General features: G+C 38.1%; 2 protein-coding genes across 3 annotated transcripts; one reads left to right on the forward strand and one right to left on the reverse strand.

Annotated features, from left to right (window-relative positions):
• The first annotated feature begins 819 nt into the window (after nt 1-819).
• Nucleotides 820-14415, forward strand: LOC127991427 (matrin-3). 2 transcript variants are annotated; one of them, XM_052591576.1, is made up of 19 exons: nt 820-966; nt 2613-3111; nt 3509-3617; nt 4056-4102; nt 4186-4302; nt 5392-5517; nt 5594-5761; nt 6058-6179; nt 6821-7121; nt 7346-7424; nt 7593-7609; nt 7690-7809; nt 9131-9256; nt 11186-11329; nt 11426-11556; nt 11796-11883; nt 12074-12203; nt 12579-12700; nt 14096-14415. In XM_052591576.1, exons 2-19 carry the CDS (start codon nt 2620-2622, stop codon nt 14144-14146), a joined length of 2490 nt encoding a protein of 829 aa, XP_052447536.1. In that variant the 5' UTR covers nt 820-966; nt 2613-2619; the 3' UTR covers nt 14147-14415. The 2 variants fall into 2 exon arrangements, with proteins under 2 accessions (XP_052447536.1, XP_052447534.1); XM_052591574.1 differs by having other exon boundaries at nt 855-966; nt 2591-3111.
• Nucleotides 14188-20932, reverse strand: LOC127991453 (transgelin-3-like). Its single transcript, XM_052591577.1, has 5 exons — nt 20780-20932; nt 20109-20334; nt 19365-19539; nt 16950-17052; nt 14188-16198 (listed from the first exon to the last, which is right to left on the reverse strand). Exons 2-5 carry the CDS (start codon nt 20298-20300, stop codon nt 16015-16017), a joined length of 654 nt encoding a protein of 217 aa, XP_052447537.1. The 5' UTR covers nt 20301-20334; nt 20780-20932; the 3' UTR covers nt 14188-16014.
• Nucleotides 20933-22141: the final 1209 nt, after the last annotated feature.

Consider the following 22141-nt stretch of genomic DNA (forward strand, 5'->3'; position numbering starts at 1 on the left):
TTAATAGAGACTCTCAGATAAGCTGCTAAGCTTTCGAAACAGAACGACCTCAACTGGTTTAGGCTCTACTTAATATCCCTGTGCACTAACACCTCCAGATGTATTGTGCTGCAGCCAAGGCTTGATATGATACGTGTATCCTAACACTCTGTCCTTTGCATTTAATTAGTTTTATGCATTGTGTAAACATTCATATGGGATTAGAATCCCGCCAAATATATTGCAGTCACAGATCGAAAAATAATAAGCAAAGATCAAATATTTAAAAACACGTGTAAAATAATAACGCACAAAACCGAAAAACAAATGCAGTTTTTTTTTTTTTTTATAACAATCAGCACAGTCATGGATCGAAAAATAATAAGCGCTTGCAGAAAATATCATAATACACAAGTGAATGTTTCTGTCACCCACTAACAAAATATTTATGGATAATTACTGAGATCATCCGGGATTTGTCTGCTGACGCTGGTTATCCATCTTCACACACCTGCCCCAGCAGCCACTAGTCGCATTAGAGTGACGTCAACTCCCCCTTGAACTGATTGGCTAGAGGAGCAGCTGTCAATCTAGAACCTACAGGCCAATGGTGACGCTGAAGCCTGCCCTGATTTACATGAAACTCAAACTTTTAGAAACGCAAGAGCAAAGTGGAAAAGACCACAAGAACACACACAAAAATAACATGAGCAGGAAACCTGATTTTGTTTGAGATTTGGAAAAAAAAATAATGTGTTATTATATTACACGCGATTTTAAATATTTTATTTATGCTTATTAGTTTTCTGTGACTGCAATACATTTGGCGGGATACTAATCCCATACGTAAACTCTCGCTTCCGAGCGCTAGGTGGCGGTGTTTGCACCATTCGAGCGAATCGCAACCAAGACATTTCAGAAGAAGAAACTCGGGCTATTCATCATATCTTCAAATTGGACAAGGAGCACTCCTTGACGGACGCTTAGGTAATTACTAAACTCGTTATATTATTTTTTTTATGTAAGAGCAATTCCAGAATGCCATTTTATGCGCCTTTTATTTCTTTTGTATGGGTGTAAATTGATGAAATATTCAACAATGCCAAAGTTAAGTTAATCAAGCCATCTCTCGGAGTTTCCGGTCGTGTTATTGATGCGCGTGCGGCGCGTTTGATGTTCGTGTTTACATCTGAGCCTCGCGACAGATGTTACCGCGCTGAAGACACAGTGTAGCGTCTGAAGATGCTTGACCAGCACCAGATCAGCTGTGGGTTAGCTCTGGGGCTAACTGTAGCCAGGGGGGCATTATTAATGCAGAATACTCGAATGCAAGACATATGCCATTATGTTAAGGTGCAATTATATTCAAATAATCAATAGTATTTCCTCGTATAGCCAATTACAGAACGTCTTTTACACCAGGACTTAAAAACATCCCAACCTCGTTTGGGCCAGAAGTTTGCGAGCAGGAGAGCCAGTCAACTTTAAGTTCAGAATATCCAAACTTATCTTTTATTCATTGTTTTTTAATGCATGAATTCAGTTTGAGATGGGATTGTGCCATTAGCTCGTCTTGTCTTTAAAAAGATGTAGTATATTTGGATACACCATTAAAAATTGTGACATTAAGTCTGTTTGTGTGATGGACTGCGACATCAACCATATTATTTAGTCATTTTAATTTGATCAACATTGACTAATAACCAGTATGTATTAACCCTACCTCCACCAGAGCTGTGAATAGATTATAATAAATAACAAGGTTAATAAACAACCATTGTTCTGTAGGGCAATTTACAGTTAAACCCCAGCACCAGGTCTGATGAATGAAGACCAGGACTCATCCGCTTTAATACTTCTCCAGGAGGAGTTCGTGGGCCACTCTGCCTTACATTCCCAATACAACAGCAATTCTACTCTAACAGAAGGTCACCAACTTTACTTGAAGAATGAGGATTCTGATTGGCTCAAATAGCAGAAAAACAAGTCAAATCTTAACAGATGTACATAAAGTTAAAAGCATTTGTTCAAAGGTTATTTAGGGTGACACAACTGTACTGATATCATGATAATGACAAATTCTAGTTAAGAGAATGAAATGATTAAAAACCTTAAGGAGTTTGGCATCACACACGTCCACCGAACATGAACCATCATGAAGAAATATGCAGAAAGAAAGAAAAATAAAATGAAATCATATTGTTGACTCCTGCTGTTAAAAAGAGGAACACTTAAGAATACTTTTAAAGATGCTAAAATATATACCTTAAATGAATATACTTAAAGTTGCAGTTAAATGTAAAATATTTAATTTAGTTCACATTCATTACATAGTTAAATGAAATTAATGAAAATGCATTGTAATTAAAAATTGTATTAAATGCAGTCAGTGCTTTTTTTTGAGTAACTTAAGTACATCTATATATTTGATTATTCATAACTATTTCTATTGTCTTTGAAACATATTAAAGTGAACTGCCGAATATACTGACAAGCATGTATGATAAACCAAATGCCGTTTTACTCATTTCTACTTCTCAGTTTATGAAAACAATTCTCTTCCCTCTGCATCCACATTCAGACCTCATTGATTTCTCTTTCCTGTGTGCAGTGTCTCTTTCCTGTCTGTAAAGGTTGGAGATGGACGCCGCTGAAGACACCGGTGAAGCCGAGACTGTTAGTGCTCAGAGCCTGTATGCGACGCTCGGCCTGTCCTCCGAAGATGTGGATGCACTCGCACAGATTCCCGAAAGCGAAATCAGCGTGGAGACCCTCCCTTATCTCATCATGCAGCTCAAAGCCAAGAGAGCCCTTAAAGAGTCTTCTAGCGCAGAGTCCAGGCCTCCCCAGGACAAGCGCAGCACACCCGAGAGATGCTCCAGCGACAGACACAGAAGCCCCTTGTCCTCCAGCTCAGCACGGCGCTCCGGGAGCCACGAGCATCATGGGAAGGGGGAGGGGCACAGGAAGTCTGAGAGGTACACAGGAGGAAGAAGAGAGCTGGCTCACAGGAAGTCCTCCCGAGAGAGACCGAGTGCGGATCCCGCGGCTGTGGAGATGGAGTCGGGCGACGACCCGACCGTTTTCCCACACAAGTGCCCTCTCTGCAAGTGCATGCTGAATTCCATCAAGGTGAAGAGATATGTGATGCATCGAGTGCCATGATCAGACAAAACTATTACATAAGAACAAAAATGTCTAGAACTGATTAACATTTTGTAAAATCGCATTACATTTATGGGAAAATCTATCCGTGATGCTATCGGCGGATTGTACTGCTTCACAGCGAGGGAATGTAGAAGAACCCAGGCTAGACACGGACATGTGTATTCTGGATATTTTCTCAGGCTCATCATGAGATTAACTATTAATATGAAAATGCATTACCATTTGGATAAATATATTATACCCGTATCGATTCTGGAGATTCTGTCCACAATATAAACTAGTATTTCATGTATTCAATGATGTATTTGTTGATTTTTCTGGAGGAATGTGTTTATTATAATCTGTCGTTTCTTGACTGCAGACATGGAGAGACCATCTGTCCGGGGTCCGCCACAAGTTTAATGAATCTGAGCGCAGTTCTCGCTCATTTCAAGCCTCTAAGAGAGCCTACAGCTCCGAACACACCATCGGTAAACCGTCTCCTTCACAGTGCATCTAGATCTGATCATGCTGCTGTTTGAAGCGACCGCGTGCTATGTGATTAGATGAAAACAAACAAGCTGAAAACGGTCTAACTGGAACACTTTTAGTGCTTTTCTATAGGATTTTTTTCTTGAAATTGAACTACATTTCTTCATTTAGAAGATGCTTTTTTCCAAAGTGACTCACACACGAGGAATACAGCAAGTGTATTATTATTATTTATTCATTTATTTAGATTCACAAAAGAGATGAACCATAAATATCGCTCTTGTACATGCCTCTGCATGGGTTCAGTTATCTCCATTTGAATGCCAAGCCCTTGTGTGGCCTCTTCTTTAACTTCCTGTTCCTGTCTCATCAAGCCTATGTCATTTTAAACTGACTTGACTTATAATAGGTTAACGAGGTGTTATCTTTTCTCTAAGGGGATCAGTACATGTCCGGCTCATCAGACCACCTCTACCCTCCTAAGGTAACTTCACTGATGTGCTGCTCTGGTTTATTCATTTCTACTACTCAAGCACTCAGACTGAAATGTCTGTATGTTATCCTCAGCCCAACACAAGAGTGGTAGTTGCCAAGTTTCCTATGGGTGCCGTGGCCGTGGGGGAGCTTCTAGAGCTTGGAAAACCATTCGGCACAATCGTGAAGCACCTGGTGTTCCCAGCGAAGGTAACGAAAGGCGCTCTAGATTTCTACACAATGAGCTTGTGTTGAACTTTGCTTTGCCCACCGTTGTTTTAACAGCACCTGTAACAATATAACTCTTTACTACAGTGATATTTAAAGGGTTAGTTCATCAGAATTGACTTTTATTCTATGGAAAGCTGAAGTTTAGCAGATAGGTGCTATAAAGACTTTCTCACACTCAGTCATTCTAGATGTACAGTAGAGGAGTGTGTTTCTCCATCAGGTTTGGAGAAAGTGTCTCATCAGTGGATGCTGTGCAGTGAATGGGTGCCGTCAGAATGAGAGTCCAAACAGCTGATAAAAACACCACAATAATCCACAGCTCTCCAAACACAATGCATCATCAAGATGTTTTTAACATCAAACCGTTGCTTCTGGCTAAGATACGAGTCCATACACTTCCTCCAGTGGAAAGAAGTGCTTCTCCTGTTGTCTCTCTCATCTCTCAGCTGTTTTGGGCTTGATCTGTGCAGATCTCTCTCCGGATTCAGACAAGATTACAGTTTTTCACCAGAGAAAGCAATATGGACAGAGGACTTGTATTTTTAGCTGCAGACAACAGTTTGAGGTTGAAAACATCTTGATGGACTTGTTTCAGCTTTTGTCTTCTCCAGAAAGGGTTACTCCATCCAAAAATAAAAATGTAGTCATTGATCTACCCCCATGACATTCCAAACCCGTAAGAGCTTTGTTCATCTTTGGAACACAATTTAAGATATTTTGGATGAGAACTGGTAAGCTTGAGACTGTCCCATAGACATGAACGCTTCACACTGCGCCGATGCATGGGTTGCTTTCAAACCAAAGCATAAATAGATGAAAAACCATACCATTCTTCCAGACAGTCAAGACAGACAAAGCTTGTATGGGTGTGGAACGACATGGAGGTAAGTGATTAATGAGAAAATGTCCCTTTAACTGATGGACTGGAGCGCTGTGGATTATTGTGATGTTTTTATCAGCTGTTTGGACTCTCATTCTGACGGCACCCATTCACATTCATGTCACACTCAGTCTTTTGTATTGTGTTTTTCATTTATTTATGTATTATTTTGGTTTGCTGGGTAACAGGGATTCCTGGAGTTCAGTTCTCACAAGGAGGCTCAGAATATGGTCAATCACTTCCAGCTGAAGCCAGCCTTCGTAAAGGAGAGCGCAGTCGTCCTCTACTTATCCCCTACAGTGGAAGGCATTTATGTGAGTAGCCCACAAATCACACCTCTGTACTCACTCTGACGGTCTATCCACAACGGTTACGGTTTTTGACTGACAGACCCCTCCCAAGTTTGATGCGCCTTCACCCAAACGAACAAAGCGCTCGAATGCGCCTTCGGTGGTGTGTTTCTCACGTCTGCCTCCCGGGGAGGACATCGAGGCTGAAGTGCTGGAGCTCGCAGGCATGTTTGGAGAGGTCTGGCAGTCCAGGTTCACTGACTGTAAGGTGAGGAGGAGCTCAATTCATTTATTCATTTAAACTGTGCATTCAACCAATCACGGATCCAAATAGAGCATCCTATGCAAATGTGACACTGGCACACATCCAGCGAGTGAAACACCCACAGTTCTTCATAAAGTGGCACGTTTTTCAGAGGATTTGTCACAAACTGTCTGTTGATTAGTTCAGTAAAAAAGGTTTTGAGTTAATTGTATGCATTCATTTTGACAGCCTTTGTACACATACACTGCCCCCCCCCCCATTGAACTGTTGTGTGTGTGTGTGTGTGTGTGTGTGTGTAGGCCTTGATCGAGATGGTTGACTGGCGTGATGCTAAAATCATGGTGAAGTATTACTACAGTAACCCTCTGAGGATCCAGGGCAAAAGTGTCAAAGTGAGCATGACGCACATCACAAGCCTGAGGTAAGAGACTTCTGATATCTCAAGAACTTCATCAACTGCTTTTTTAATAAACACTCCTACAATTACAAGAAATCGTACCAAGCAATTTCCAATAGCTTTTTTCTTTTTTTGCATATTTTTGCATCTCACCATCAATTCCGTATTGTTTTCCTTCTTTCTGCTGCTTTTATATAAAGACATCGTAGTTTATAGTGAACTATAGTAGTTCAGCATATTACTAAGACACATTACTTGTTAATTTCTCAAGACTGTAACTGTGAAATCAAAAACATTGCCTTCTAATCAAATGTCAAAAGCTTTCTGAATGTAGTGTAGTTGCATTTAAAATAAAACCATTTAGAAAACTACACACTATACAAACTCATTTCAGGAACAAAATACCGTCAGGTAACTTCTGTTCGTGTCAAAGCAGCTTCACGGTGATAAACGAGAAGAGACATCCATCATACGCCACATTTAGAGAAAATACAGTTTTCACCACAAAGACGATAGGTTCATTTCTAAGTGCTGTATGTTTTGAGAAACGATGGAGAATAAGTGCATCGTGCTCTTCCACGACCGTGTGGAGTTGTTTAGATGAATCACGGAGGCTGTCGGTATAAATTAACTGGTATTGAACTTTGAAGTGCTTGGTCCTTCAGAGAGAACAGTCCTCAGCCTGTGAGCAGAAAATCTGAGCCGAGCAAACACAGCCGACAAAGAGAGGAGTCCACGTCTAGCAACAAGGACAAGAGCGACGGCTCAAACCAAGAAACCGTAGAGAAAGAAGACGAGGAGCTGGATGAAGAGGAGGGCGTTCAGCTGGAGGATGAACCTGGGATGCTTCAGGAGAGGACCGATGAGGAGGAAGAAGAGAAACAGGAGGAGAAGCTGGAAGAGGAGAGACCTAGCGCTGCTGAGGAGGACAGAGAGAGAGCTTCAGAGCAGAATCCAGACGAAGAGGTGAGTCAATTAACATTAATTAATTTAGTAAACTAACAATGAACGACAAAAGATGAATACATGCGTTGTTCATGTCATGCATTAACTAATGAAACCTTAATATAAAGTGTGTGTTTTAGTGCATTTGACCGTACTCTCCAGTGTTATGGTTTATGACGTTTTGAGAATGCAGGAAGTGCATGAACGTGTGACTGAAAGCAATGCATGTGTTTATTTCTCTGCAGGGTGTTGTGGATGATGCAGAATTCCCAGAGAACATGGAAGATTTCGTTACATTAGATGAGCTGGACTACAATGCAGGAGGTGATCCTTTATCAATAAACATTACCAGGTCAAAACACGAAAAGAAAAAAAATACAACTCGTGCATTTATGAATTGTTTACTTTAAGACCGCATGTCATGCCAAATTTAAATTCAATCCATTCATACTTTAATCTATGACAGTGACCCCTTTTCCCTTTTTATTCCAGACTCCACTGTGTCAAAGGTAAGAGTCACATCTCTCATTTACTGTAGATGTTGGATGTCTTGGGAATGAAACGTGTGTTTGGTGTGTGTTTGTTTCAGGATAGTAAAGTAGTGGTGGTGTGGCCTGTAAAGAGGAGCCCTGACCTGATGAAGGATCTTCACAGTCTGACCTCTCCCTTCGGCAGAATGGTCAAGCATTTATCCACGTTCAAACAGGAGGTACGTGTTGTGTAAAAATGAGTGATGCACGAAATATCGCCGACTGAACAATTTCAGCCTAAACACTTGGTTTTTTTTTTGCTTGTTTTATTAAATAAGTCCCTTGTCCAAGGCTGCCTTTATTTGATCACAAAGTTAGTATGAATGGTAATATTGTGTTTCGTGACAATTTCAAATAACTGATTCATATTTTAATTCCTTTTTAAAATGAGTGTCACATGATTCTTCAGAAATCATTTTAAGAAATGCAGCCTTGGTGACACTTTTCAGAAGCATTAAAAAACATAGATATTCTTGATACTACACTCTATTACATATTGATCATATTTCTACTTATGATTTCATACTTCATTTTAATTTACATTTGAATTGATCTGTCTTTTTTTTTTTAACAGCCATGTTTATATTTCAACAACAAATTGGGAGTAGAAACTATTGTTATTAAAAGGTGATATAAAATCTGCCTTATGTGAAGTTTAAATGTTCGTACAACAGGGTTTTCTTATTTGAATGTTGAATTATTGAATACATTTGATTTAATTTATTAACTAAACTTTATTTTTGATTTTGGCTTAATGAAAACTTAAATTTCTGAGCTATATATTATTTATTTATTTATTTATTGGTGCATTACTAGCAAAAATATACATTTTCCAATTAAAGGTAATCTTAAATAAAAAAATAAAATAAAATAAAAAAGTTCTCCCTGATACTTCAAGGTTGTTTCTTCAGCTATGCATGTTTTCAGTGGATGAGTAAAACAGGACTCTCCTCTTAGTGTGTAAAACATCTCTCTAACCCTTAATAAACATTGTATTTGTGTGTGTGAATGTTCTAACTTGGATAATACTTGAAGAAAATTTGAATACTTTAACATTAGTTAGAAAATAAACACTTATACCGCATTTGTTAATCCTAGTTCCTTCAAAAATGCTTCTTTCAACATTCACAACATTACAAGTTAAAAACAAAGGATATTGTATGCTTTAGTTAATAAATGAGCTTAAAAATTTAAATAAAAAATGAGCTGCAAAACACCCCTACACACACAAAATAAATCTTTGTGAGAATAAAGAGCGCTTGAAGCAGTCACTGCACATAACTCACTGTAGCTATCATTAATCATGCACACACTGAAACAGACCTGTTGATGTATTCTTTAATGAATCCATATTCAATCATGCGTTTGAGGATCCAACATTGGTGCTTTATACTCTCTCTATAGTCACTGTGTCTTCCGTTTCCACATACGCTGTCAGCTTTACTCGTCTCAGTTCTTCAGGTTTTGCTGTAGCTGTGATGTGTGTTTGTGTTCTTGTAGGCTATGATTGAGCTGGAAACCGCTGAAAAAGCCCAAGAAATGGTGCAGTTCTACAGCGATCACAAGGCAACGATATGCGGCAGACCGGTGTCTGTTTCCATGTGCCTTACCATGAACACAATAGAGGTGTGTGTTTAGAAACATGATAGACAGACTTACTGTAACATCCCATCCATCAGTGACCTGTCAGTGTTTTAACTGATTTTGACTGAATCACTATACTCATGGAGGCTGCCTTTATTCTATCAAAAACACAGTAGAAAAGTATATAAAATAGCAGTTTTTATGTGTGAAAATATAATATATTTCTGTGATGCTCCGCTGTATTTTCAGCATCATTCCTCCAGCCTTCACATGATCTTAAGAAATCAGAATAATATGATGATTTACTGCTCATCAAAGTTGAAAACAGTTCATATTTTTATGAAAACCATGAAAAACGCTACACCTGTGAGTTATTTCTCCATAGATGACAGAAGGAAGGATATAGAAGAATATTGAGACTGCTTCACATTCACAAGGAACGACAGGAAAAGTTACAAACAGAAAAAATCGAGAATAAAATAAAATAAAAGACGATCAATATATACTATAGACAGAATATACAAATCAGTCAACACGTATGTGTTAAAATTACTTGCCATGTAACACACAGGTGCTGGTCATATAATTAGAATATCATCAAATCATTTATTTAATTTCATTCAAAAAGTGCAACTTGTATATTATATTCATTCATTACATACAGACTGATATATTACAAATGTTTATTTTTATTTTTATTTTGATGATTATAACTGACAACTAAGGAAAATCCCAAATTCAGTATCTCAGAAAATTAGAATATAATTTAAAACGAATACAAAGAAAGGATTTTTTAAAATCTTGGCCAACTAAAAAGTATGAACATGAAAAGTATGATGATGTACAGCACTCAATACTTAGTTGTGTCTCTTTTGTCTGAATGACTGCAGCAATGCGGCGTGGCATGGAGTGGATCAGTCTGTGGCACTGCTCAGGTGTTATGAGAGACCAGGTGTCTCTGATAGTGGCCTGTCTTGCAGACGTCTGTGTGTAGTGGTTCTTGAAGCACTGACTCCAGCTGCAGTCCACTCTTTGTGAATCTCCCCCACTTTTTTGAATAGGTTTTGTTTCACAATCCCCTTCAGGGTGCGGTTATCCCTATTGCTTGTACACTTTTTTTCTTTTGGAAACAGAGCTCTGTGAACAGCCAGCCTCTTTTGCAATGACCTTTTGTGTCCAAATTTGCGTCTACCGTTTGCCGCTTGAACATTTTCAGTGCATTCGCGCATCTAGAGCGAAATAGACATGCGTAAAAGCAAGAGTTTGAAGCGAGATTTACGTGCGTCCGATGCGAAATCCGCTTCTTGTGGTATTACAACACACTCTTCCAAGCGAGGTCCTTTTTATTCCTGAAATATGAACTTGTATGATACTTGTCATTTAGCTCCGGGTGACTGCTCACTGACAACATCAGTTGTTCCTCCATGTTGAATGAGTGACTCCTGAGCAGGCTCCTGATTGGTTAACGCCGCGATTTGACGCCAAAGTTCAAATCTTTGAACTCGGGCATCAAACTCGAATACGCATCTAACCGGTAAATGCACAAAAGCACCATTCGAGCAAGATGCTCAATTCGCTCGAAGTCGCGTCTGCCGCGCTAAATGCCTCGTTCGCGCCGCTAGACCTCCAGAGGCGCGTAAACGCATCTTTACCTTGACTTAACATTGAAATTATCGTGCCAGACGCTCTATTTGCTGTTGGTGTGAACACAGCATTAGTTGTCAGTTATAAACATCAAAATTAAAATAAATAAACATTTGAAATATATCAGTCTGTGTGTAATCAATAAATACAATATACAAGTTTAACTTTTTGAATGGAATTAGTGAAATCAACTTTTTGATGATTTTCTAATTATATGACCAGCACCTGTATAATGTGCACATAATAATTCAGTGAATGTGGTTATTCCAAATGTAGATGAGTAGAGAATTAAACTAGACTGATTTCAATCCCTCGCGTCATGTTCAGAGCCCCAGCGGGAGGTCTATCTTCATCAGCCGTCTTCCCAACCAGAGGAACGTGCGACAGAAATACACTCAGAAATCCCTCTTCAAACTAACCAAGCCTTTTGGGAGACTGACTGGCTACTCTCTGCACAGGTATCAAGGAACGGTACGTATTCCCTCGTCACTGTCTGCCCTTTGGCGGGTTCTTGAATGTCTTTGTAACCCTTTGGTTTTTCCTGTGCCTCAACTTGTTGCTTCTCAGTGTTACATGCAACTGGAAAGTACGAAGGCTGCTGAAAAAATGGTTGCGCAGTACAGTCGGCGACCTTGCAAGTTTTGGGGTTCGGTGCTGAGGATAGCCATGTGCAGGAAAGGGGACTCTCTGATTCGCTGGTAGGTCAATGTGGTTTTTCCATTTCAGTGCAATGTTGAAATCATGTCGCTGAATAAAGTGGATAGATGCACAAATTATAAAATACAGTACATTTCCATCCTTGTCATGCACAGCTGGCCAGATACTTTGAAAACACTTATAAATGTCAATGCAGCAGATCTCAAATGAATCCACTTCACTTTTCTGTAGTTCAGCTCATATTTTGGTCGAGTGTCTATGTAATGTTTTTTGTTCATAGGAGACTCCTCGAAAATGCACAGGAGAGAGGGTTAAAAAAGGACACGAAAGAAATTAATCCAAGCACTGAAAGGACAGAAAATGAACAGGTAATCACAAGAGAAAATCAAACCTCACCTGAAATCTTAATAGAAACATCTTGATCTGAAGTGTCATGCTTGCATTTGATTTGCATTTTTAAAAGGTTGAGTTGAAGGAAAAGAAAAGTATCTGAGCGTCAGACGTAGATATGATATCTCTGTCAGTAGAAATCATATGAGAGGAAATGTGTGTTTGCAGAACCAGCAGAGTTCTTCACTGGATTGTGAAGGTGTTGGAGGAGATCCGGTTTGTGAAAGTAGAGGCTCAGAAGAGGACGGTCAGCTGGAGAAAACCCCTCTGAGACCTTATCAGCCAGACCAGACTGTGGGCAAGTCCATCACACACGCTTGTGTTATTATACACACTCGGTCATCTCAGTATTATAACCATCTGAAGCATGCCAAGATAACATTTTCAAAATTAATTTGAAGTCGTATTGACTTTAAGGTCAATTAAGGTCAGTTTCAAAAATGTTTTCATTTCCAACAAGGTTTTTTTTTTTTTTTAGATGCAAATAAAGTTCAGTGTATTTACTACCTGTGTGAAAACACGTTTAGTGTTTTTATTTTTAAAAAAACCTGGCGGTTTGAAATGTTTATGCCAATGTATTTTTGCCAATTCCCCTTTTTTATGTTTAAGCAAAAAAATTGAAAAACAAAAAACAGTGTAAATCTTGTCTCAGGAAAGACTCCTCTGATTTCAGGTGTGAACTACGTCATCCCAGTAACTGGTTTCTTCTGCAAGCTGTGTAACATGTTCTACACTGACGAGAAAAGAGCTAAATCAGAGCACTGCTGCAGCCTGGAACACTACAACAACCTCAAGGTGACCGCAAGAGAGTTAGATACATCTCCATCCGCAATATTCTGCATTCAACTCTCAGCCCATTTTATATATATATATATATAGAGAGAGAGAGAGAGAGAGAGAGAGACTGGTATAAAATGAAAATCACATTTTTGCTCACGCACGTTGGTAACGTTTTATAATAAGGTTCCATTAGTTAATGTCACTTAATGTATTAACTAACACCAAGCAATACATTTATTACAGTATTTATAATCTTTGTTAATGGCAATACAGTTGTTTATGTTTGTTCGTGTTAATTCACAATGCATTAACTAATGTTAACAAGCACAAATCTTGATTTTAATAATGCATAAGTAAATTAACACTAAGATTAATAAATGCTGTAGAAGTGTTGTTCATGTGTAGTTTAACTAAAGTAGGTAACTAATGAACCGTATCGTAAAGTGTTTCTGTACATCACACAGTGAATGCTTTTGGCCGCTCTAGATGTGTTTAGTTTGTTTGTGACATACTCAATAATGTCATCTGTACTATGGTCTCTCAATCACACATGCAGCACAGTAAAATCTTACCTGTTCTCCTCTTTTTAAAGAACTTCAAAAGTTGCACTTGAACAATTTGTGTGAAACATGAGAAAAACTTGCTTGAGCTTGTGAGTCGCTTGTTATGATTCTGAGCTCTGATTGGCCAATCGCCATTATTTAGTTCAGAAATTATCATTCATTTAATTTGCATGATTCGTGTCACATAATACACATTAATAATCTAAAGGGGATGCTGGTTTAACATGCCACCCCCATCTCAGTTCGAGCTATATATACATCTATTTGCAGATGTGCATTATAACCATTTCTCAAGATAGGAGACTCATTCAGGAGCACAGGATCTTTTGACATTTATTAATAAAATAGCTTCAGCTATGAATCACTACATTTGTTCCTCATTAACGAAGAGGTAAAATCACTGTTTTTGCAGCAACTAAACTCACAGCGTCATTGTTTGCCTAGAGATACACAGACGCAGATAATTCACACATGAAACATTCATCACGCTCTCTCTATGGCCATATCTGAGGAAAAGCAGTTTGTCAGTCATTAAACATTTCTGACATAAAACGGTTGACATTAATATTAATATTTGCAATTTTCCTCTCACCTCTCTTTCAACGTTAATTCACACTCTGCTTCTGTGAACCGTTAACCCCACCCACTTTGATTTGATTGGCCATCTACTTTTCTTTATTGCATTATGGATTGTAGGACTAAATGAAAACAAGTACAGTAAGTGTCCTGTGGTCTGCAGTCCCTGATTTTCAGTCCAGTCATGCAATGATCTCCCAGCCAATGAAACGACATTCACCAACCGAGTCCTGGTAATGTGCGTTAACATCCATGTTGCTTTGATTTCCAGCTCAGACATGCTGAAGTGGTGGAAGAGGCAGACGGACACCCAGATGGCTGAGTGAAAGAAGACAACGACATTATTGTACTTTGCATTTCGTTTTGTTTTTATTTGTTTTCATTCCTCTTAGTTTCAATATTCTTTCTGTTCAGATCTTTTGTTTTTCAGAGAGCTACGAGAGTGAGTGAGTGTGTGAGCGACAGATGTGTGTGGACAAAATTGTGAAGCCATTGTGATGGTTTGGATGTTTGACAGTAAGCAGAACGAACATGTATATCAGCTGAAGGAGAGCGTTTCGAAATAAACTCAAGTTTGTTTACTGTCACCTACATGCAAGTGTCTACAATTCATTTTTGATAAAAGCAGGTTACCTTTAGTTAAGCAAGCCTCTCCAGTGGTCATGATCTCTCATGAAGAGCTGTGTGTGTGTGTGTGTGCAGGTTTACTCTGACATCGCACTGATCACCATCTGAAATGGTTATGTATGCGTGCACAATTTTCCATCAGTTGAATAGACGTTAGAAATGGATCTGACCACAAACCAATGCATTACACCTGGCAGCTTGTGTCTGTGAAGCTCAGAATTAAATGGATGTGCAATGGTTTGTATATTGAGGCACATTTGCCAATAGTTGATCATGTTTGTGACATGTATTATCATTTTTGCCAATAGACGAAGATGTTCCAATTCAAACACAAAATGGTCTTGTGAAGTTTACTTTGCACACACACATAATTAACTACCAGTGAATTGTAAGATTTGCAACAATTATCGAATTAATAGATAATAGATATTTGTGCACACATTTAAAAATGTACACTAGTATCTTCTTAATGTCTAGTCCTTTCTTTTCTAAAGTCAAACAATTTTAAATAAAAAAAATCACTACATTCCAATAAATGTAAACTAATACATTTACTAAATAAAAAAACAATCAGGAATATTTAAATGATGGTAAAGATGATCAATTAAAAGGAGATCAAACCACAAACTTTAAATGAAACACTGAACTAAACAGCCAAACGTTTCAGTCGTGACAATTATAAACTATTTTGATTGTCAAAGGTACTGTGTGGCTACAATCATTAAACTTCAATAAATATATATATATATATATAATCTGCAGTATAATCTTCGCATCAGAAGCACATTTACTTGACATGCATGTTAGTCAATGCATAAAATTAACAAAGGTTGAAAATAGCTGCATTTGAACTCACTTTTCATAAATACCACCATTTTTTTTTTCCGTTTTACTCTATACAGACTCTTAAGTACAGTTTTCTTTCTTTTCTCACTGGAATGTATAGCATCAGTTATTTGCATTGACATCAGAAATGTTAGCACAACCATGACAGTTAGTGAAGACATTATAGGATGAGTCGATTAGTTTGGTGTATTCTGCGGGAACAGGAACGTTTATAGTTAGACAGTATACATCAATCATACTGACTGGTTACATATGGCTTTAAGTAGAAATAGACTTTTCTTTTGCACAGCATGCACTCAATCAACCCACCATGACATGGGTTTGATTCACAAGACACAAAAGTAAATGGACTTTTAATTTGTTTTGGGTAAAAGCATTGGCCAAATGCATTATTGTAAATGGACATTAGACATTCAAGTATCTGATTGTCAGTTTATATCATTCTAAAAGGGATACACCTTCAGAGAGATGCACATTTCATCTGTCAAACTATATTCAATTTAAACATTTTGGCCTTGCTCTGGATCTTGGCTGAGAGATGATAACAGCTGGCACTGGTGCATTGTGGGTAAAGGGACAACTCTGATGTGTGTAATTCTAGGACTGGTGTGAGACTCTAAATACACACACACACATGTACACATTCCTCCTACATCTGGAGCTCTGGATTTGGCTTTGGGCTCCAGTGGAGGTTTTAAATACAGAAGTGTGTAGTGTTTAGGGATTGCTCTGATGGCCGTTGTCTCGAGGAGAGTCATGCCGCATGATTTGCCGTGGGGTGCCGTACCCTGCCATGCCAGACTGAGACGCTCCACGGTTGCTTCCCATCTGGAAGCCGATGAGACTGCGGCCCTGACGCAGCTGCTCCTCAGAAAACTCCCTCTTGTGGACCTTGGCTTTCCTGAAACACAATCAGAAATGCTGAGATGCAGGAAGTGTGTACTTCGAGGCAGCTGTTTCTGATTTGATGTACGTCCACAGATCAAGACTTCTGACTGTTGGCATAAAGTCTGTTTCAATTTGAAAAAATTAAATACATAATTGTTTTACCACTGATATCACAACAGAATGCATTTCAAAGATCCAAAGCTATTTGCCTCGCCACTAATTATTATTTTTTCATAAGTGCTTATTGACCTTTTGCAATATTGCAACAGCTGTAAATGTTCCACCAATATTTAGGCAATAGCCAATTTAGATCACATGCCAAAAGCACTTACCAGTGATTATTTTAAATGAAAATAAGCCCTCTGTTTCTTTGTAATAAATCAGCAGTTCTTACAGAAGGTCTCTCACGTCTTACCTACATCACTTAATGTGTGATTGACTTAAAGCCAGCTAGACAGCCTCTGTAAAGACCACACCCACCAGCTACAAATAACACAATCTGATTGGCTGATGAATCTGAGTTTAGACTCTATTTGTTTGCACTGTCGGCAGTTCTGCCCAGGCTGTGATAGAGATCTTCTGATTGGATAATCTTTCACCACTTTCTTTGTACGCTGACAAAGCCTCAGCAGACATAATCAGGAGCTGAAAGCAATTAGATATGCATAGAACATCTTTTGCTTTCCTGCAGAGAGTTTACACACAGTGTCAGCACATCTATATGGGCAAACTGCAAACAGGTGACTCTTCTTGATCCAGCTCACCTGTGAAACCAGTCTTTGTCTCCACGGTAGTGTCCATCATCCTTCGTGAGAGCTTCACTTCCCAGGGCCGTCAGTGTCCTCTGGACTGCAGCCATGTCCTTTCCTTTAGAACAGAGGGAACATGAGACCTGTGACACAGAGCCTGCCAAAGACATCTTATTAACACAGATTCTGATTCTGAAATAGCGTGCCAACTGTGATCAAATATCTACCACTTTTATCTCCTATGACCTGAGATTAATGTGGTCTTCATTTCTCAAATGGGTTTCTTGAAAAAATACAACCTCACTAAGGAATTTTTCACATCCCAGCTCCAAAATCTGATGGAAGACCTCTGCTATTGTTAACTGAGCAACCAATAGTGTCAGTCAGTTATTATAATACTCTAAACCTTACTGACCCAGGGAATAAGTCTGCATCCCCTCCAAAATAATGAAAGAAAGGAAAGAAATGAAGAAGAAACACAGAACACTCCAGAACCCCACAAAACAAGTCCCATGCTCCTGTACATTTAGAGTCCACATCCCCAAACGATGTACACCACTGTCCTGAGTCCAGCAGGAGTCACAGCTAATCTCCAAAGCTCCCGTATTTCAACACCTCCATCCGTTTGTGTTATTTCTCACGGAAAACTCCCGACATTTGTATGGCCCAAACATCATTAGATGAATAATCACGTCAATATATTATTCCAAGGTTGTCCAGTTGTCAGATCTTGTATGAAGCGAATCCTTCTCACACACATCATGCAAATTTCATTTCCTCTTTCCTCACTAAAGGGACCCCCGTGAGGTCTGTTTCAGATTCAAAGCCATTTAAAGTCTTAAATGATACAACAAAGTCTTAACTATGATTTGAATAAGTCTTATATATTGGGGACATATAGACAAGTCTTTTAAGATTAAACTTCAAAAGACTGTGGTTTGTTTATGAGCGCTGCAGGTTTCTTAGTCAGGATGCTGCGCTGCTTTCCTGCTGACACAGAACAAATTAACATTTTTCAGTAAGGCCTTCTGCTCTTTTTGTTCAGACCAATTCGAAAATCACAGAAAACACACAGTCATAAATGTGAACCAGAGGGCAATGCATTATACAAATCTAGAGATTTACACAAAGATATATTTATGCTACTTAATTGTTTAAATTAATATGATAATTGATATTCGTCCCTTTTCTTAAAAATGGTTTAAAGGCTGAAATGTTGAGTTTTATCGTATCATTTTAGAAAATGTTTTGCTTTTGTGAAAAGCTGTATCTGAACTGTAAATCATGTTTTTTACAGTCATTTGAAGGTTTAAAGCTCTCCCAGATTTTTGTATGACTCTGAGTGTTAGTGAAGCTTGGCAACGATGGTGTGCGGCCGCTCATAGGGTTTAGGTTTAGGCTGTAATATATGATTAAATCTGTCCACAATGGCAGATTCATCGAGGTTAAGTGCATCAAATGTTATATTTCAGAAAAGTAGCACACTAGACATTTAATCTCATCATATTTTGTAGTTAACATAATCTAAAACATGCTGAACACTTCTAAACATAATTGCAAATGATAAATGGAAATCATCATGCTAAACCATGCATTTATTTTTTTGTGTACTTTTTTTTTGTGATCAACATTTTTATTCAGATTAATTTCACTTTCAGAAATAAATCACAAGTCAAGGTTCAAAAGAACTATGTACAAACAGATTTTGTGTGTACTTTTAATAAAAGTTTTCTAATCCAAAAGAGGCTGCTAAAATTTGCTATCATTATTTTATATCAGTGGCCAATGAATTATATAATCATCTTCCAGGGCAACCTGATATGTATAATGTAAATCAAGTGCAATAATTTTATTCTCAGTGTGGAATTGTTCAAGAGTGTTTAAGTTAAAGGCAATAGGCTGCAGAGAAAAGGCTAATAGCTGGATACAGTCCTATCTTGAAAACAGAAGTCAGAGAGTAGATGTTAAAGTTATATTGTCTATCTTATAAACAGTGGTGTTCCTCAAGGGAGTGTTTTAAGTCCTTTATTTTTAGAAGAGGTGTCCATTTGGTTTTTGGATAATACACTTTCCTTACATTTAAGTAAGACTCTCTTTGCTTTATGAGGGAGATTACATTAAGATGCTGAATTTTTTATGAAGTTTGATGATAAGGTTGCAGAATCAATGAATGTTGTTAATTATTTAAGATGTCTTATTGATCATTTAATAGGTGAATTTATAGCTAGAAATGCTCTTAATAAAATAAAGGGTAGAATTAAATTCGATTTACTGGATACATTGTTACAGCTGCACTCTGATTACGCAGACTTGGTATATGTATAAAAAAATTTTTTTTTGGTACAGTAGTGGTTCACAGATTATGTAAAATAAACTGCAGAAGGTTCAAAATAAATGAAATGATGTGGTGTGTGTGTGTGTGTGTGTTACCTTCCCAAAGATCAACAGTTTGGAATATGTCTCCTCTGTTGACACCGTATTCTTCAGCAGCCTGCAGGAACTGAGAGATCTTTTCCATTTGCTTGAAGACCATTTTAGTTTCTGTGATTTTCTTAACTGGCTCCTGACCTCTGGGGTACAGACTGTTGATGAGCCGGCAGAGAATCTGGGAAGGGGTTAGGACACATTTCATTCGTTCTGCCCAAATCTTAACGTCATCCTAGCTTTACTAAAACAATAACTAATATACAGAAAGGTCTTATACTTATAAAGGTGTCCTGTAAAATCATTGCTCAATTGCTTCAATTGCTTATTATGGATTTTAAATATAGTACAGTGTTTCTCAAACATGCATGGATGACACACTATTTCCAGTGAATTTGTGCATCTAGCTAATATTATCAAAAACTTTTTTATTGTTTTAATTCAAAAGTACTATTTCAGCCTTTCTACTTCAAACTTTCTCTGTTGATCTCTTTCTGTGGAATTAAATTACTTGTCATTCCCCCCCCAAAAAAAATTCTACACCAATTAGTTTCAGACGTCCATAATGCTTTATCGCTGTACAGTTTCATAATCATGTCAAATGCATAATATTATTCTGCGATGTAATGATTATTCCACATTACGATTCCAGCTCTCAGCTGTGTAAGAAATTTAGCAAACTGTATGTTGATTAGGCTCCTTAAGCACATCCCTATCATTTCTTACTCATATTTCACACTAAACACCTACAGTTCCACTCATGAGCCATTTCTGGAAGTTCTGTTTGCCAGGTTCAGGTCGCTCCAAGTCGTCGCCACACTGGACCACAATCCATTCCACAAGCCGAGCCTCCGAAGCCGGATCATACTTCTGTTCAATCTTCTCTTGGACCTCACGGCTGAGCCCATAGCTTGGTCCCCTGTTTGCCATGGAGGCACTCATTAACACCCACCTACACTGGAGATGATCTCAACCCCTGCATGGAAACACACACACACACACTCAATATATATTTCTTATTTTAAAGCACTATATACCTATAGACTCAAACAGATTAGCTATGGCTTACTGTTACTAATCATATTGACAGGAGAGTCAGTGATTTTTTTTTTCCTGTTCCTATTTGCCAAACTAAGAACTAAATTACATGTCACATATTGATTCATTTAATCTGTATAGCCACTACTGCTTGATATGCAACAATCGTCGAGTCTCTTCTGGACATGGAAGAGCAGTGTCACCATATTCACAGTGTTAAACAGACGACAGTGACTCGCGTTTCTATTTGATGGAGATTATCAATAACAGCAAACTGGCACAAACGCCAGCCTGTGCCCAACAGACTCTAGTGCAGCAAGCAACTGCATCTGTTCAATATGCCCTGATTTATCCATAGTGCGGTGAGATGTTCATCTACTCACTGGTGATGGAGGCTGGCTGTTGTTTTCTTCGGCCGTGTAATAATGTCCGTCTGTTGGCACCATGGAGCAGCATTCGTATGGGGGGGCATGGGGGCGGGATGCAGCTCAGCATCCGTTATTAGCCAAGCAGAGCATCATCACGCATCATCCTCGCTGATGGACAGAGTGTGTTACGCAACACTGAAGGATGCGCGCGTCGCAGAATGTTAAACGCGTCTAGCTAAAGCGGCATTGAAAGCACTTCGGAAGAATGGCGGGATTGTGTGCATGATTGTGTGCATGGAAAAACACGCAGGCCACGATGAAGAACATGATGTCTGTATCGGGGATGATGTAATAAAAAGCTCACGATCATTACATCCAGTCTATGATAAATATGCTACTTTTCTAGCCTATGTAGTTTTAAAATGCTGATCCTTGAAATGTTTAATAAAGCAATTTTCAATCAATCCAACAGAAGTGTAAAATGCACAATACTTATTGTAAATTATTTGCAACAATACTGTGTCATATAGCCTGCATATAACTGAAAATATAACTAATAAGACGATGGCAAATAATGCAAAGTAGCCTATGATAAAAAAAAGTCAGCATTAAGAAAACATTATAGTCTACAGCAGGGTTATTCAAATCTTGCCCTGGATCGAGGGCCAGTGCACTGCAGTTTAGCTCATTAAAAAAATCACAGGTAGGTGGGTTTGATCAGGGTTGGAGCTAAACATCAAGAGTGTGAAATACACACACACACACACACAAACAAACACACACACACACAGAGAAAGAGAGAGAGACTGAACAATATATAAAATTGTGGTAACACTTTAAAATTAGGTTTAATTTGTTTGCATTATTTATGTTAGTTAACATGAACAATATTTTCTTAGCATGTATTAATGTTAGATAATATTAAGTTCAAAACTTAGTAATATATTATTAAAATTGAAAGTTGTAGCTGTTAACATTAATTAATGTACTGTGAATTAACATGTCCATGAACATTTTTATCAACTAACATGAACAGAGATCAATAAATGCTATAAAAAATATATTGCTTGTTGTCAGTTCATGTTAGTTAATGGATTAACTAATGTTAACAAATTAGACCTTATTGTAAAGTGTTACCAAACACTTTTTATGATCGGTAAGGATTTTTTAACTGATTTAAGCTGACTATAAGCTTTTGTGAAATTAACAATATAGTAAATATTAACTTATACTATGTATTGTTTTTCTTCATTCTAACTTATTGAGATATTTTATAAATATTTCTTATTCTATGACTCTATCTGGTGGACAAATATAAGTATAGTATTACAGCCTTCATCTATCAGATGAAATGTCTGAGAATAAAAAAAATAATAA

The sequence above is a fragment of the Carassius gibelio genome, chromosome A5 (assembly GCF_023724105.1).
Source record: "Carassius gibelio isolate Cgi1373 ecotype wild population from Czech Republic chromosome A5, carGib1.2-hapl.c, whole genome shotgun sequence".
Classification (NCBI taxonomy): domain Eukaryota; kingdom Metazoa; phylum Chordata; class Actinopteri; order Cypriniformes; family Cyprinidae; genus Carassius; species Carassius gibelio.